Source organism: Pleuronectes platessa, chromosome 8, assembly GCF_947347685.1.
Source record: "Pleuronectes platessa chromosome 8, fPlePla1.1, whole genome shotgun sequence".
NCBI lineage: Eukaryota > Metazoa > Chordata > Actinopteri > Pleuronectiformes > Pleuronectidae > Pleuronectes > Pleuronectes platessa.
The window spans coordinates 2,403,059-2,415,544 of record NC_070633.1 but is presented as its reverse complement, the minus strand read 5'-3'; the positions used below and the strand labels follow the sequence as shown (position 1 = coordinate 2,415,544).

Sequence of the window (12,486 nt, the reverse complement as noted above, 5' to 3'; positions counted from 1 at the left end):
CATTTCACCGTCCTATATCTTCCACCATACTCTCCATTACTCAACCCTATAGAAGAGTTTTTCTCGGCATGGCGGTGGAAGGTATATGATCTTGTCTCCAGGCTGAGGTACCCCTCATCCAAGCCATGGAGGAGGCCTGTGACCAGCAGAGGTGTATAAAGTACTTGAAAAAAATAACTAAGTAAAAGTATAAGTACCACAACTGAAAATTACTTTGGTAAAAGTTAAAGTCACCTAAAAAATGTACTTGAGTAAAAGTCTTAAAGTAGCTCACATTAAATGTACTTAAGTATCAAAAGTATCTTGTGAAAAAATATACTCAAGTATCAAAAGTACAAGTACAAGTATTTTATAGTACGCATGAAAGGAAGCAAAACAACCCAAAATTATTCTCCCCTTGTTTTTTATTTCACTTTTTCAGGTGAATGAAATGTGGTATAGAATACCACTCAAAAATAAACAATGTCTTTAACATAAGAACCACTTTTTAACTATGTTGGGGGAATCCTCATGAGCTGAGGCACAGTAACACCACACAAACAAACTTTCTGGTTCAAGTGGAGAAGTTGAACTTGCGGTTCATCCTCAGCAGAAGCTGATTTTCAAAAGTGTCTGCAGCTAGCCGTGCTCTTTTTGGGCTGAAGATGAGACCTGCTATGCTGAACAGCCTTTCGCAAACTGCAGAAGCAGGCAGAGGTGTGTTGAGTTTGACAGACAACTTGAGAACCACAGGAAACGTCTTGAGAATCTTGATGTCGTCTGTTGAGTAGGCCAGATACGAATCAAGCTGCTTGGTGGCGCTTGGTGTTTTGTGGGAACTTTTCAGGATGTGGAAGAAGTCTCCCTCATCAGATGAGCCAGATCCAGCCTCTGCTGAAATAGAAGGATCCTCCAACTGCTCCCTGATGTAGTCCAACCCTGAAACACAGGGAGGGTGACACTAGCATTAGTACAGTCACATTTTTATTGGACAAATTTAATTACATTTATGACATTTTCCATAATTCTAAAGGAATAAATAATATTACATTGACAAAAAACACTATCAGAAACAAAAGGCCAAAATTAGCAACAAAAAAAAAGAGATATAAAGTAGAAAAAAAGTTGTGACAAATTGTGAAAATAACAGATCTACAACCAAGGCAGTGTGAGCTTGCAGGTGGGCTACACAAATTCAGGGAATAGATAAGGAGAAAAACACAAGTCTTGACTCTGACAATTAGACATCTTAGATATTGGCTCAACCACTATTCAAAATTAGACTGGTGTATGAAATGAGTAATAAAATAATAAAAAAAATGTAGTAAGTGTGCATTAGATTTGTAATTTAATGGATACAATTTAATTTTATGGATATTTTCTTCCTTTTATTTTCTCCATGTTGTCTTACCGATTTTCAGTGTAGCATCATCTTTGATCCAGGCCGTTTTGAATTTTGGGATGAGAATCACTGCAGCAACCAATTCAGGGTCTCTTGACATTTCACCAAAACGGTTCTGGATGCCCACTTGAATGGCTTCAACCAGCGGCTTGCAGTGCTTCAGTGCAATCTTTATTTTTTCCAGTTTGCTGCTCAGCAAGGAAATAGTCGGAAGAAGCCATCCCATCTGGACTTCCACTTCTCCTTGGAGGATGTTGATGGACTGGGCAACAGGGCTCATGGTGGTGTAGTACTCTTTTAGGAAAGTGAGCTCAACTGGATGAAACCTGTTAGGGAGAAAACAAACCACTGTTTTACAATTATGCATGAATATTGTACCCAAAAAATAAAATAAAAAATACATAAATACATAATTCAAACTTACATTTGCACCTTCCCAGCTTCCGAAGCCCTCTTTCTTTTTTGTGAGGTCAGCTGCTCATATTTCTTTAGATGTTGTGGATGTGCTTTCTACATGAAAAACACAAAATTAAAAGAAATAATAATATTAGTTCAAATGATACTCAAGACATCATTCAACAGTTACCACAATGACAGGTCTGGATTTCTAACCCCTTTCACCCTGATGTCCCGTTTGTGGGCATGTCCAACATTAATAAAAAAAAAGAAATGGTCAACTGTCAACTATATTTTATCTTGCAAAAATACCAAATAATTTAAAGCTAAAACATCATACAGGACACTGAGCTTGGATATCTAATTGCTGTACAACAAATACAATTTAAAAAAACAAACACAAAGCTATTTTAATGAACAGCATGCCATTTTACTACAGTTCCTATGAACAAACAGGCACATTTTCAATAGCCTATTGCTTAACTTCCAAGTTAAAGATTTTGTATGATTTATTTGTGTATTTTTCATTAAAAAAAGTGAAGCACTTTGTGTGAAGCAAAATGTATCATGCAGGAGGAAAACTGCCTCGTTCGAGATGCTAACCCTGTTTATTGACACTCCTGCATAACACTTGTGTGCGTGCGTGCGTGTGTGTGTGGCGTAGGTTTATTTGTCCACGACATCACCACACGTGTGATACGGGCAAGTTGCTAACGTTAGCACATAGCGTTAGCAACTTGCTACTAGCACGCAACCATGCTAGCACGTCGTTACGTTAGCAACTTGCCTGTAATGTTAGCTAAAACTATGTTTTACACATTTGTATATCCCTCCTGCCACATGAAATGACATTGCTTACTTAATGCACTTACTTCGATGTGTTTTTTGAGGTTGGACGGGGAGTTTTTGAAGGCCTTTATGTCGTGGCACTTCGGAAGGCATAACATGCACTTCATTCGGTAGGAATTTGCCTCCATCCAGAGGTAGCTGAACATACTTTCCAGGTATGACCACGGGTGTCCGTCGTCGACTTCTGTTGAACGCCGTGCGTCGTCTTCTGTGTCTCCCTCATCCACATGCTCTGCGGCTGCCATGTTTGTAGTGATCTCTCTGCCGCCCCCGCGCGGCGCGCGCATCCCGCATTTATACCTTCTTCGCGAGAGTACCGTACGTGGTTCTTCTCGTCCTCTCGGAATCTCATGCAGAGACTATTTTAATTTTTAACGAGTAACGAGGTGGCAAATGTCAAAGTAACGAAGTAAAAGTATATTTTTTAACTTAAAAATGTAGTGAAGTAAAAGTAAAAGTCCTGATAAAAAAAAAAAACTCAAGTAAAGTACAAATCCTCAAAAAAAATACTTAAGTAGTGTAACGAAGTACATCTACTTCGTTACTATACACCTCTGGTGACCAGATGGAGGTAGCAGCAATGCAAGGATGGATTCGTCATTAAAGACGTTTCTTTCCAAGGTGTCTTGCTAATGACAACATTGCCTGCGTTTTTTTTTTTGAACTTACAATACGTAAAGTGACGTGTGGTTACAGTATTATGAATCTCTATGTCAACATTTTGGTCGTGTTGAGAAATAAATGAGTTTCTTCAGTCTGCAACATTGGTCTTGTGTAGTGTTTGGTGAATTGACATTATATTTGTACTTTGTTGATAGTAGCCTACTCTAATCATCCCTTTGCTTTATCACCCGCAGATCCAGGGCCTCTGTGGCCGCACCATGGATTGCGGTTTGTGGATCGCGCACCGGGGGTCGCAGTGTTGGATCCAGTGTGGCGGATTCTGAGTTATGTGGGCTGATCGTGGTGCTGGTGGCGGACCCTGTGTCGCGTTGGCATTGGGCACGGGCGGTGGACCAGGACCGCGGTGGTGGCTCGTGATGGGTCCTGGTGGGCGGCGGTGGACGGTGACTGAGGACTGGAGTGGCGTCTGGTCTGGATGGTGGATCTGGATGGTGGATCGTGGTCTGGATGGTTGCTGACCATGGACTGTGATTGCAGCGGGACTGCTTGGCATGTCATGTTGGGGTGGTCCTTCGGGATGTCTACCCTCATCAAATGCTGTTGTCCATCTAGACCACGATCCACCATCCAGACCAGACGCCACTCCAGTCCTCAGTCACCGTCCACCGCCGCCCACCAGGACCCATCACAAGCCACCACCGCGGTCCTGGTCCACCGCCCGTGCCCAATGCCAACGCGACACAGGGTCCGCCACCAGCACCACGATCAGCCCAGAATCCGCCACAATGGATCCACCACCGTGACCCCCGGTGTACGATCCACAAACCGCAATCCATGGTGCGGCCACAGAGGCCCTGGATCTGCGGGTGATAAAGCAATGGGATTCCGGGGAAGGGGGATAGGGATGGAGAAGAGGAAGGAGAAGCTGGAAAGAGAAGCTCCGTGTGTCATGTGTCATAAAATAGAACAAGTAACGTTCTGGCGCACTATTTAGCTCTAACTATAAGCTTTATCAAAAAGGAAGGTTTTGAGCCTACTCTTAAATGAAAAGATGGTATCTGCCTCCCGAACTGAAAGTGGTAGATTATTCCACAGCCGAGGGGCTTGATGGCTAAAAGCTCTGGCTCCTAATCTTTTTTTAGAGAATTTAGGGACGACAAGTAGGCTTGAATTCTGGGAGCGGAGTGCTCTAGCGGGTTTATAAGGTACTAACAGCTCTTTAAGGTAAAAAGGCGCTATATTATTAAGGGCCTTGAAGGTGAGGAGGAGAATTATAAATTCTATTCTAGATTTAACTGGAAGCCAGTGTAGCGACGCTAGTACTGGAGAAATGTGCTCTCTTCTCTTTGTTCTCGTCAGGACACGTGCTGCGGCATTTTGGACAAGCTATAGAGTCTTTAACGACTTACTGCTGGAGCCAGATAATAATGAATTACAATAGTCCAGTCTCGATGTAACAAAGGCGTGGACTAGTTTTTCTGCATCTTTTTGGGAAAGGACATGTCTAATTTTAACTACTGATTAGACGGTTTAGTGGGGTCCTCGGATCGGCCCCGCCGGAGTCGGTAACGGCCCTGGCGGAACGCCGAGAAGACGATCAAACTTGACTATTGTTGAGATATCTATGTTTCTCTGTATCTTATGATTATATTTTACCTATATCCTGTGAACAAATATTAACTGTATAATCCATATAATCAATAATGCTACAACTGTTTCTTATATTTAGAATGATGTATAATCTTTTTGACTCAGACGCAGGGTCAGGCCCAGAGCACGACCACAGAAAGAGCAGGTGTCAATCTGAATGTCAATCTGACCCAAAATACAATTCAGAGAAAAGTGTGTGATGGAAATTCATCTTGAGATTTGAAATAATGAAAGCACGGATGCTCAGAAAAGAGAGAGGACGTGCCAGAACTAATACAATGAGGTGCTTCATGAAACATGGTGAGAAGAAGGTATGAAATCCTCCTGAAATGCTTAATCTGCTGGGTCTCTCCACTGTAGCAAGCTCCCTGTTTGCCAAGGCCACAGTAGTGGGACACCTGGTCAGTTGAAAGTGATGTGCTTGCAAAAAACTGCACTTTGAGGAAACAGTGTACATCTGGCCAATGGCTGAATTCCCTCAGGGAAAAAGAACCGCCTCTGTGCCCACCCTGTGTCTGATATATATATACTGTGGACTTAGGATTGAACGGGGCTTCTTCTCGACATGATCCAGTGAACCTGGTGACGTGTCCGGCAGAACCCCAGAGACTCTCTGTAAGTATTTCTTTATTTTACAATAAATGTTCAATTTCCAGAACTTCATGTATAAGTGTCTAATTATTCCTTCTCAAATCCTGGATCAACAAACACGTTTGTCAAATCGCCGGAGGCGAGGTCAAGTTTAGTGCCTGGCGACGACACTATCTCGAGGAAGTAAAAGTCGTAACAAGGTTTCCGTAGGTGAACCTGCGGAAGGATCATTACCGGTACAGCCGGATTCGACTGCATGGCACTCAAAACCCCCCCATAGGTGCTTAGGGTCTCGCGCTGCGCCCCAGGGCCAGCGTGTCTCCCGAGGCCGGGGTTGTGTTGGTGTGGCACGCGAGTGCTCTCCCACTCCTTCTATTTTTCTGTCTGAGCCCTGTCCACGACCGTGCGGTGCCTCCTTCTCCGCTCTGGAATGAAAACAAGCCAAAATGAAGTAGGAGTAACGAGGCTATTTTTAAAATGTAAGGAGTAGAAAGTATAGATATTTGCGTGAAAATGTAAGGAGTAGAAGTAAAAATGTCTACTTAAGTAAGGTAACAAAGTATTTGTACTTCGTTACTTGACACCTCTGCCTATTTCCTTCAGCTCGTTCACGTAGACCAAAAATCCGCAGGTTCTTTCTTCTGCCTCGATTTTCCAAATCTTCTGTTTTTGATTCAAGATAGGCAATTCGTTTAGTGGCTGAGGCGAGTGCCTCTTGAGTGTGCTGCAGCTTGTCTTCTGTTGTTGCTACACGTGTTTCTGCCTCTCCAATATGCGTTGCATTTGCAGCCACGTCCCGTTCCACGTCTGAAAGTTACCTTCAATCGCCACAATTGAGTTTGCCACATCCGACAAACGGTTATCAATGTTGTCCACTTTCGGTCCAAAGCACGAGTGGAGGGACTTCATTTCTGCAAGGCCGTGAGATATATTAGCCATGCTGTTAGCTTCATTAGCCACCGTCGTCACTGCCGGAGAAGTTGTTGCCGCAACGATACTTGCTGTGCGTGCTCTGGTGAAAATATCGTAGGGTTTCGATTCAGATGACTCTGACATATCAAGAGGCGCTCTGTTTGCTCGAAAATTATCGGTGCATTTGTGGGGTTTTTCGAAAGTTTTTGTTCGGTTGTGTGGAGCTTTCAGGCTACGCCGCCATCTTGATCCGGTCCCCCATCAGTCTTCCGGTTTATGGTCTTTTGATAGGAAACTGATTTTGATGGTAAAATTCAGTTTGTTCCAGATCCCATGAACAAAGCAATATAGTAAATTAAAAAGTGAAAATTTGTGGTGGAAACACATTGTGGTCAGTCTGATGTCATAAAGCAAAACTAGCAGCTGTGTTGGGCCAAGGTTTTCGGAAAACCATAGTTCGGCCACATGTTGACAAAGCCTGTTGCCGCATGTTCTCTTTGTCTCGAGAAGGCCAAAGAACTCAGTCCTCCAGGATGCTGCATGTCCTGTGGTCTGGACAATGTCACGCATAGGTGTGAGAAGCCACAAAAGTCAACTCCTACTTGTCACTCCGGCCACATGACCTGTGGGTCACCGGGCTAATATAAGGGGACGTCTGCCCCAAAATCTCTCTCTTTCTCCAATCCCTCTGAGGGCGGAAGGCTGCTCCAGCTCTCTTTCCATCCACCCAAGAAGACAGCGGCTTCTCCTGCATTGCTGAGGAGAGGGTCTGGCTGCCCCAGCACATCTTCTCTTCCCACCAACGACCGGAGATCAGAGGTGCAGCTCTCCAACTCATCTTCTCAAGGAAACCTCCTCGCCCTTCAAGCTCTAAAACTTCCGAGCAGCGACTCAGCACACGGCTCCTGAGTAACGCTAAGGCAGAGAACTCTACGACCACAAAGCCAGGAGACGTCACAGAACTCCAAACTGAACAGCAACTTCTTTTCCTTTTCCCTCGGACTGGTAACATAATCTGGGCTTAGTAATTATACTAAGCTAAGCAAGACTGTTTATTCGATTCGCTTTGGAATAAGAAAGTGACAAGTCTCAAAATGTTCATCTCTTGACCAGCCTTGACACAGCTGACGGCATGTGGGCCAACGGTGTTGACAATTGGAGAGAAGATTATTGTGTTCTTGCTATATCAAAACAATGTTCTGTTTGTACAGACATTCAAAACAATTTAACCAAAACAACGAAACAGCATTGTGACGCAGACACATTCTAATTTTCAAGATTAAACACTTGGAAGGAAAGGGTTATTCATCATTTGCGTGAAGGCCTTATCTGGCTCAAACTGCTTCTATCTTTATTCATTTAGAGTTGAGTTAGACACAGACTATAGATAAAATATTGAAATCCTGACAATACGCTCTTCACAGGCTTTCTCTCTGACTCTCATTATCTGATTAACATACCACTCCACCTAGTTAAACCTTCCCCCGCCACCAGTCGTAAATGATTTCAGAAGAAGAGGGGGGCTGCTATCTTAAGGCGTTACTCTTTTGGTCAACCACCATTTTGAGAGCCCCTAATTTGCATGCACACACACACACACTCACATACACATCCTTGTTAGTTAGTTCGATTGTTTAGTAATTTGTGTTTTTATACTTTATTATGTACAAATGTTCTGTCATTAATGTTGCATAGGTGAATTTTGCCAACCGTTACACTGTTAAGAACTCCATAACCTTGTTGTGCAATAGTAGTAGTAGATTTGATGTTGGCTAATTATTAATAATCATGAAAAATTATTATTAAAATAAAAAGTATTTCTTAAAAATAATTAAAAATTATAAAGCTATTAATTAAGAATAGTAAAATAATTAATTAGAAATTATACGGTTATCCATTAATAATAGTTAAATAATTAATGAAAACAATAAAATTATCAATTAAGAATAATACAATCTGTAATCATTGCTTATCGTTGCGGGGCACCACCCTTTTTACAGGGACCAACGAGTCATCCTTAAATATCAGTCTCAAGAGATATACGTTATATTAATAATCTCAATATTCAATATTAATGATTATATAATAAACAATGAAGGGCTTTAAGTTCGAGCACAGGCTATAGTAATCCAGCTGTATTCACATACATAACATACATATGTACAAATAATCACAGAAATACAAATACTTTAATTACAAAAGTATTTATTAAAAGGGAAATAAAGTTAATGTCATTCAATGATTCTTCATTTAACAAACTCCAATATTTCAAAGATGACAGCAGCAGCACTTATCACAATTGTCACACATGTAATACTGAGTATCCATGTGTGTGTGTGTGGTCGTGTGTGTCTGCCTGTCTGTGTCTCTGTGTGTGTGTAAGAAAGAGAAAGGGGAGTGGCTATGGCGTAATGACGAGATCACGTGGGGACGTAGTCTGGCCGAGATCAAGCTGTTACGTTCAAGATGGAGGTTTATGACCCCGGTGACGACATGAGGTCGAAGACAAGATGGCGGTCGGTCGCCAGTTACACAAACGAACTTTTTTGACAAAGAGATTTCTTATCTCCTGGTTCTGGCGCCAACGGCGTCGAGATGCATTTAGTCTCTTTAAATCTAGATTTATCCACGTAACATGAAATGTGTAAGTGTAGGTCGGGACGTGTGTAAAAACAGGTTTAGGAGGGAAGAGAGCGAGAGAGAGATAGAGACATCAGAAACATCGTCTGAGACAAGCTACAGTGACTTCACCACTCAGTACACAAATTGGAGTTGTGTACCTTGATGATGTTTTCCTGCACGTGGCATCTATTGCACTTCTTTTCCTTACTCTTGCTGAGGGTTAAGGACAGAGGATGTCACACCCTGTTAAAGCCCTATGAGATGAATTGTAATTTGTGAATACGGGCTATACAAATAAGATTTGATTGATTGATTGATTAAAGATATGATTTAATATTAATATTTTAAATATTAATGTTTTATATTTTATTTTGATAACCAAATTTATTGAGTGCCTAAAGGCACACCATTCTATGGTAACACTTTTTAAGCACTATTGCACAACAGCTGTTAGAAGTTTTCATCAACCAACACTGACGTAACCTGATGATGATTTTGGAATCTTATTTAGTTGTATGTGATTATTTAATTGTTATTTTCATGCTACCTCATTTTTTTGGTAGCCCAATTTTCATTGTGATAGTGGGTGCATCTTAATTACCTTAGACTGAGTGTAATTGGAGCCAGAAAAAAATCAATTCACACTGAATTCTTCAGTGATTTTCCTCTTGGACTGGTATTGGCATGGATTCGCCACATCATGCTGCATGTCAATAAAGGTTAGAGTCAACAGGAAGAAATAGAGTAGGACAAGCCTTGTGTATTCATTGCATTCATATTATTAATTCAACTGCAGGCAAGGTTTTATCAGAACTTCAACACAGATATTTCACAGGTTTAAAACATTTCCTGGACTTTTATGTTCCTTGAATTAGTATGATGTTTGCATTTGAATTCACTTTAAATGTCTAAACCTTTTTATTTGTCTCTCAGCTTTGTTTCACTTATATTCTTTAAAAGTCTCTGACCAAGAAGCCAAATCTTGACAGAGGGGTAACCCTCTCAAGTACACCATGACAGTCATATTGGCTGTGACTGCTGGTGGAAAAAATTACCAGCAGGCCAAGAAACAATACTTGACAGTGGGAGCCCAAGATGAGGAATATGTTTGACTCATTGGATAAAAGTAAACTTTCACTCATCAAATATACATTCATGGGTTTTATCAAGTTTATTCAGCTTTTATATTAATGTTATTTATAGCTTTTTATCCTTTTTAAGGAAGTACATGCACTGTATGAGTTTTTAATGGCCAATAATTACAGATAAAAACTGGGACAGTACGATCAGGATCCACCAGGAATGCCAATCCACCATTATAATCCATGATCAGATGACACCATCACAATTTATGAATAGGATCCACCATCAGTCTATGAACAGGATCCACCATCAGCATCCACCATTATGATCCACCATCAGGATCCACAATCCACCATTATAATCCATGATCAGATGCCACCATGATCCTGATCCACAATTTTTACTCGTAATCACAAGTTGTTCTCGTTTACATTTCTACTGTAAATTTCACATAATTATTCTGGCAACCCAGCTGCCAACTTTTTCCCGTAAAAACAATGGGACCTACAGTGTAGAATCTCAGGGTGCTGGATTTACTGGTGTTGCTGGATTTTTGTGTCTTGACATCAGGGGCATCTATCACCTCCTATGGGCAGCTTACTATTGCTTTTGGGTATCTGATGACTGCTCGTTTTGACATGTTGATGACTTAGGTATTATTCCTATCATTGAGAAGGGTTTTCAGCACCATCTGGATGTGTTTGGCTTTGGCTGATCTCCTTACCCAATCATCTGTGATACCTGTAGTTATCCTGTGTGTCGGTTATTTTGCCCTCTGGTGACTCCACCCGTTCAGTCCTGAACACCTTTCATTTCTTTGCCACCATGCCGCTGTTAAGTCCCCCACAGAGATAAAGATTAGCTGATAGACCAAGGTTCAGATAAGGCCAGAGCATATAAGGAGGACACCACATACAGTATGAAAAGGTCGAATCTACAAAATTAGGAATTCATTAATGTCAAATGAAAACCCATCAAAGTACTTAATTAAACAAAAAGAGATGGAGATCTGGCTAAAAAGAACAAAAGATGAAGAAGATGCTCGGCCAGCCATGTAGTTGACGGTCGCACCCAGCACTTCCCCTAAATTATAAATAAAGAATCTAAGTCTAGAATAGATCAAAATCCGAAACAGGATTACTTCCTCCACTCAAACTAACATTACAAACTAAACTAGGGCTACGTTGTAGCACTTGCGGGCCCGAGCACCCGCACGTTGAAGCCTGTAGCGGTCGGTGGAGAGAGCGATCGATGACCAAGCGCACATCATCGATTGAGCATGCACTTCTCCACGTTGCATGCGTTTTGCGCCCTGCGGCAGTAGGTTTGCCAGTAGGTGGCGCCATCACTATTATTACGCACAGACATATATATATCTGTTCATGTAGGCGCTCTGATGTAGCGTGAGCAATTTTGTGTCAGTTGGACAATGTTAACACAACTTAATTTTCACACTGATCAGTAGGTGGCGCTATGACCCTGAACTAATATTTATATGTGGAGCTGTTCAGATCAGTATTGTGATCATAGGTCAGTAGTTTGGAGCCGGTTGGATAATGCAGAGTGGATTAACAAAGTACTTCCTGTTTCCTGGCGAATCAGTAGGTGGCGCTATGACACTGAGGAAATATTGACACATAGAGCTGTTCAGGCTTGTACTCTTATCATGTGACAGAAGTTTGGTAGTGATAGGACAATGCACAGTGGAGTTATGATAACATCGTGTCCTTTGGCGAAGGAAAATCCTTCGCCGCACATCAATGTTTACACGGTTTGAGGAAACGTCACAATTCTGACCATGATCTAATGACTTGACTGATCTGATTTGAGCTGTATATCGTAAATCAGCCAGGAGCAGTTCATCAAAGTATAAAACATGTCACTTCCTGTAGCCACCAGGGGGCGCTGTAATTTCAAGTCATAATTTCTGTGTAGATGTCATCAGGATGGCACCCTTGTCTTACATGTCTAGTTTGGACTCGATTGGACAATGTATGTCCGAGATACAGAACCTCGTGTTTTGATGGCGTTTAATCAAACTCAAGACGCCACGCCACGGTCACACGGTGTGACGAAAGGTCAATCTCTTAATCACTTTTTATCTCCATCTTGTTGTGATGGCACTGATCTTAATTTGAAGTTAATCTGATGAAAGCCCTGGGACAAGTGCATCAAGTAAAAATGTGGAATATGGAAAAAAAATGGCCACTTAATCCAAAATGGCGGCCTCCCTGTTTGGTCAAGCATACCTATCCAAGATATTTTTTTGTTTGTTATGAAACGACACATGTCCCGATAGATTTGTATAAATGTCGGCCATCGTAGTGCCGGGGTTGCCCTATAGGGGGCGCTGGTCAGTTTTTTTGCCACGCCCATTT

The 12,486-nt window shown here is 41.7% G+C and overlaps 1 protein-coding gene across 1 annotated transcript; it reads right to left on the bottom strand.

Annotated features, from left to right (window-relative positions):
• Window positions 1-385: 385 nt before the first annotated feature.
• Window positions 386-2,913, bottom strand: LOC128446380 (uncharacterized). Its single transcript, XM_053429412.1, has 4 exons — window positions 2,650-2,913; window positions 1,806-1,891; window positions 1,391-1,707; window positions 386-918 (listed from the first exon to the last, which is right to left on the bottom strand). Exons 1-4 carry the CDS (start codon window positions 2,911-2,913, stop codon window positions 554-556), a joined length of 1,032 nt encoding a protein of 343 aa, XP_053285387.1. The 3' UTR covers window positions 386-553.
• Between the last annotated feature and the right edge of the window lie 9,573 nt (window positions 2,914-12,486).

Coding starts and splice junctions, on each gene's coding strand:
- LOC128446380 (XM_053429412.1), bottom strand. CDS start 2,913: ATGCGCGCGCCGCGCGGGGGCGGCAGAGAGATCACTACAAACATGGCA. Junction 1,892..2,649: donor ACCTCAAAAAACACATCGAA/GTAAGTGCATTA, acceptor TTTTTCATGTAG/AAAGCACATCCACAACATCT. Junction 919..1,390: donor TGATGCTACACTGAAAATCG/GTAAGACAACAT, acceptor CCTGTGTTTCAG/GGTTGGACTACATCAGGGAG.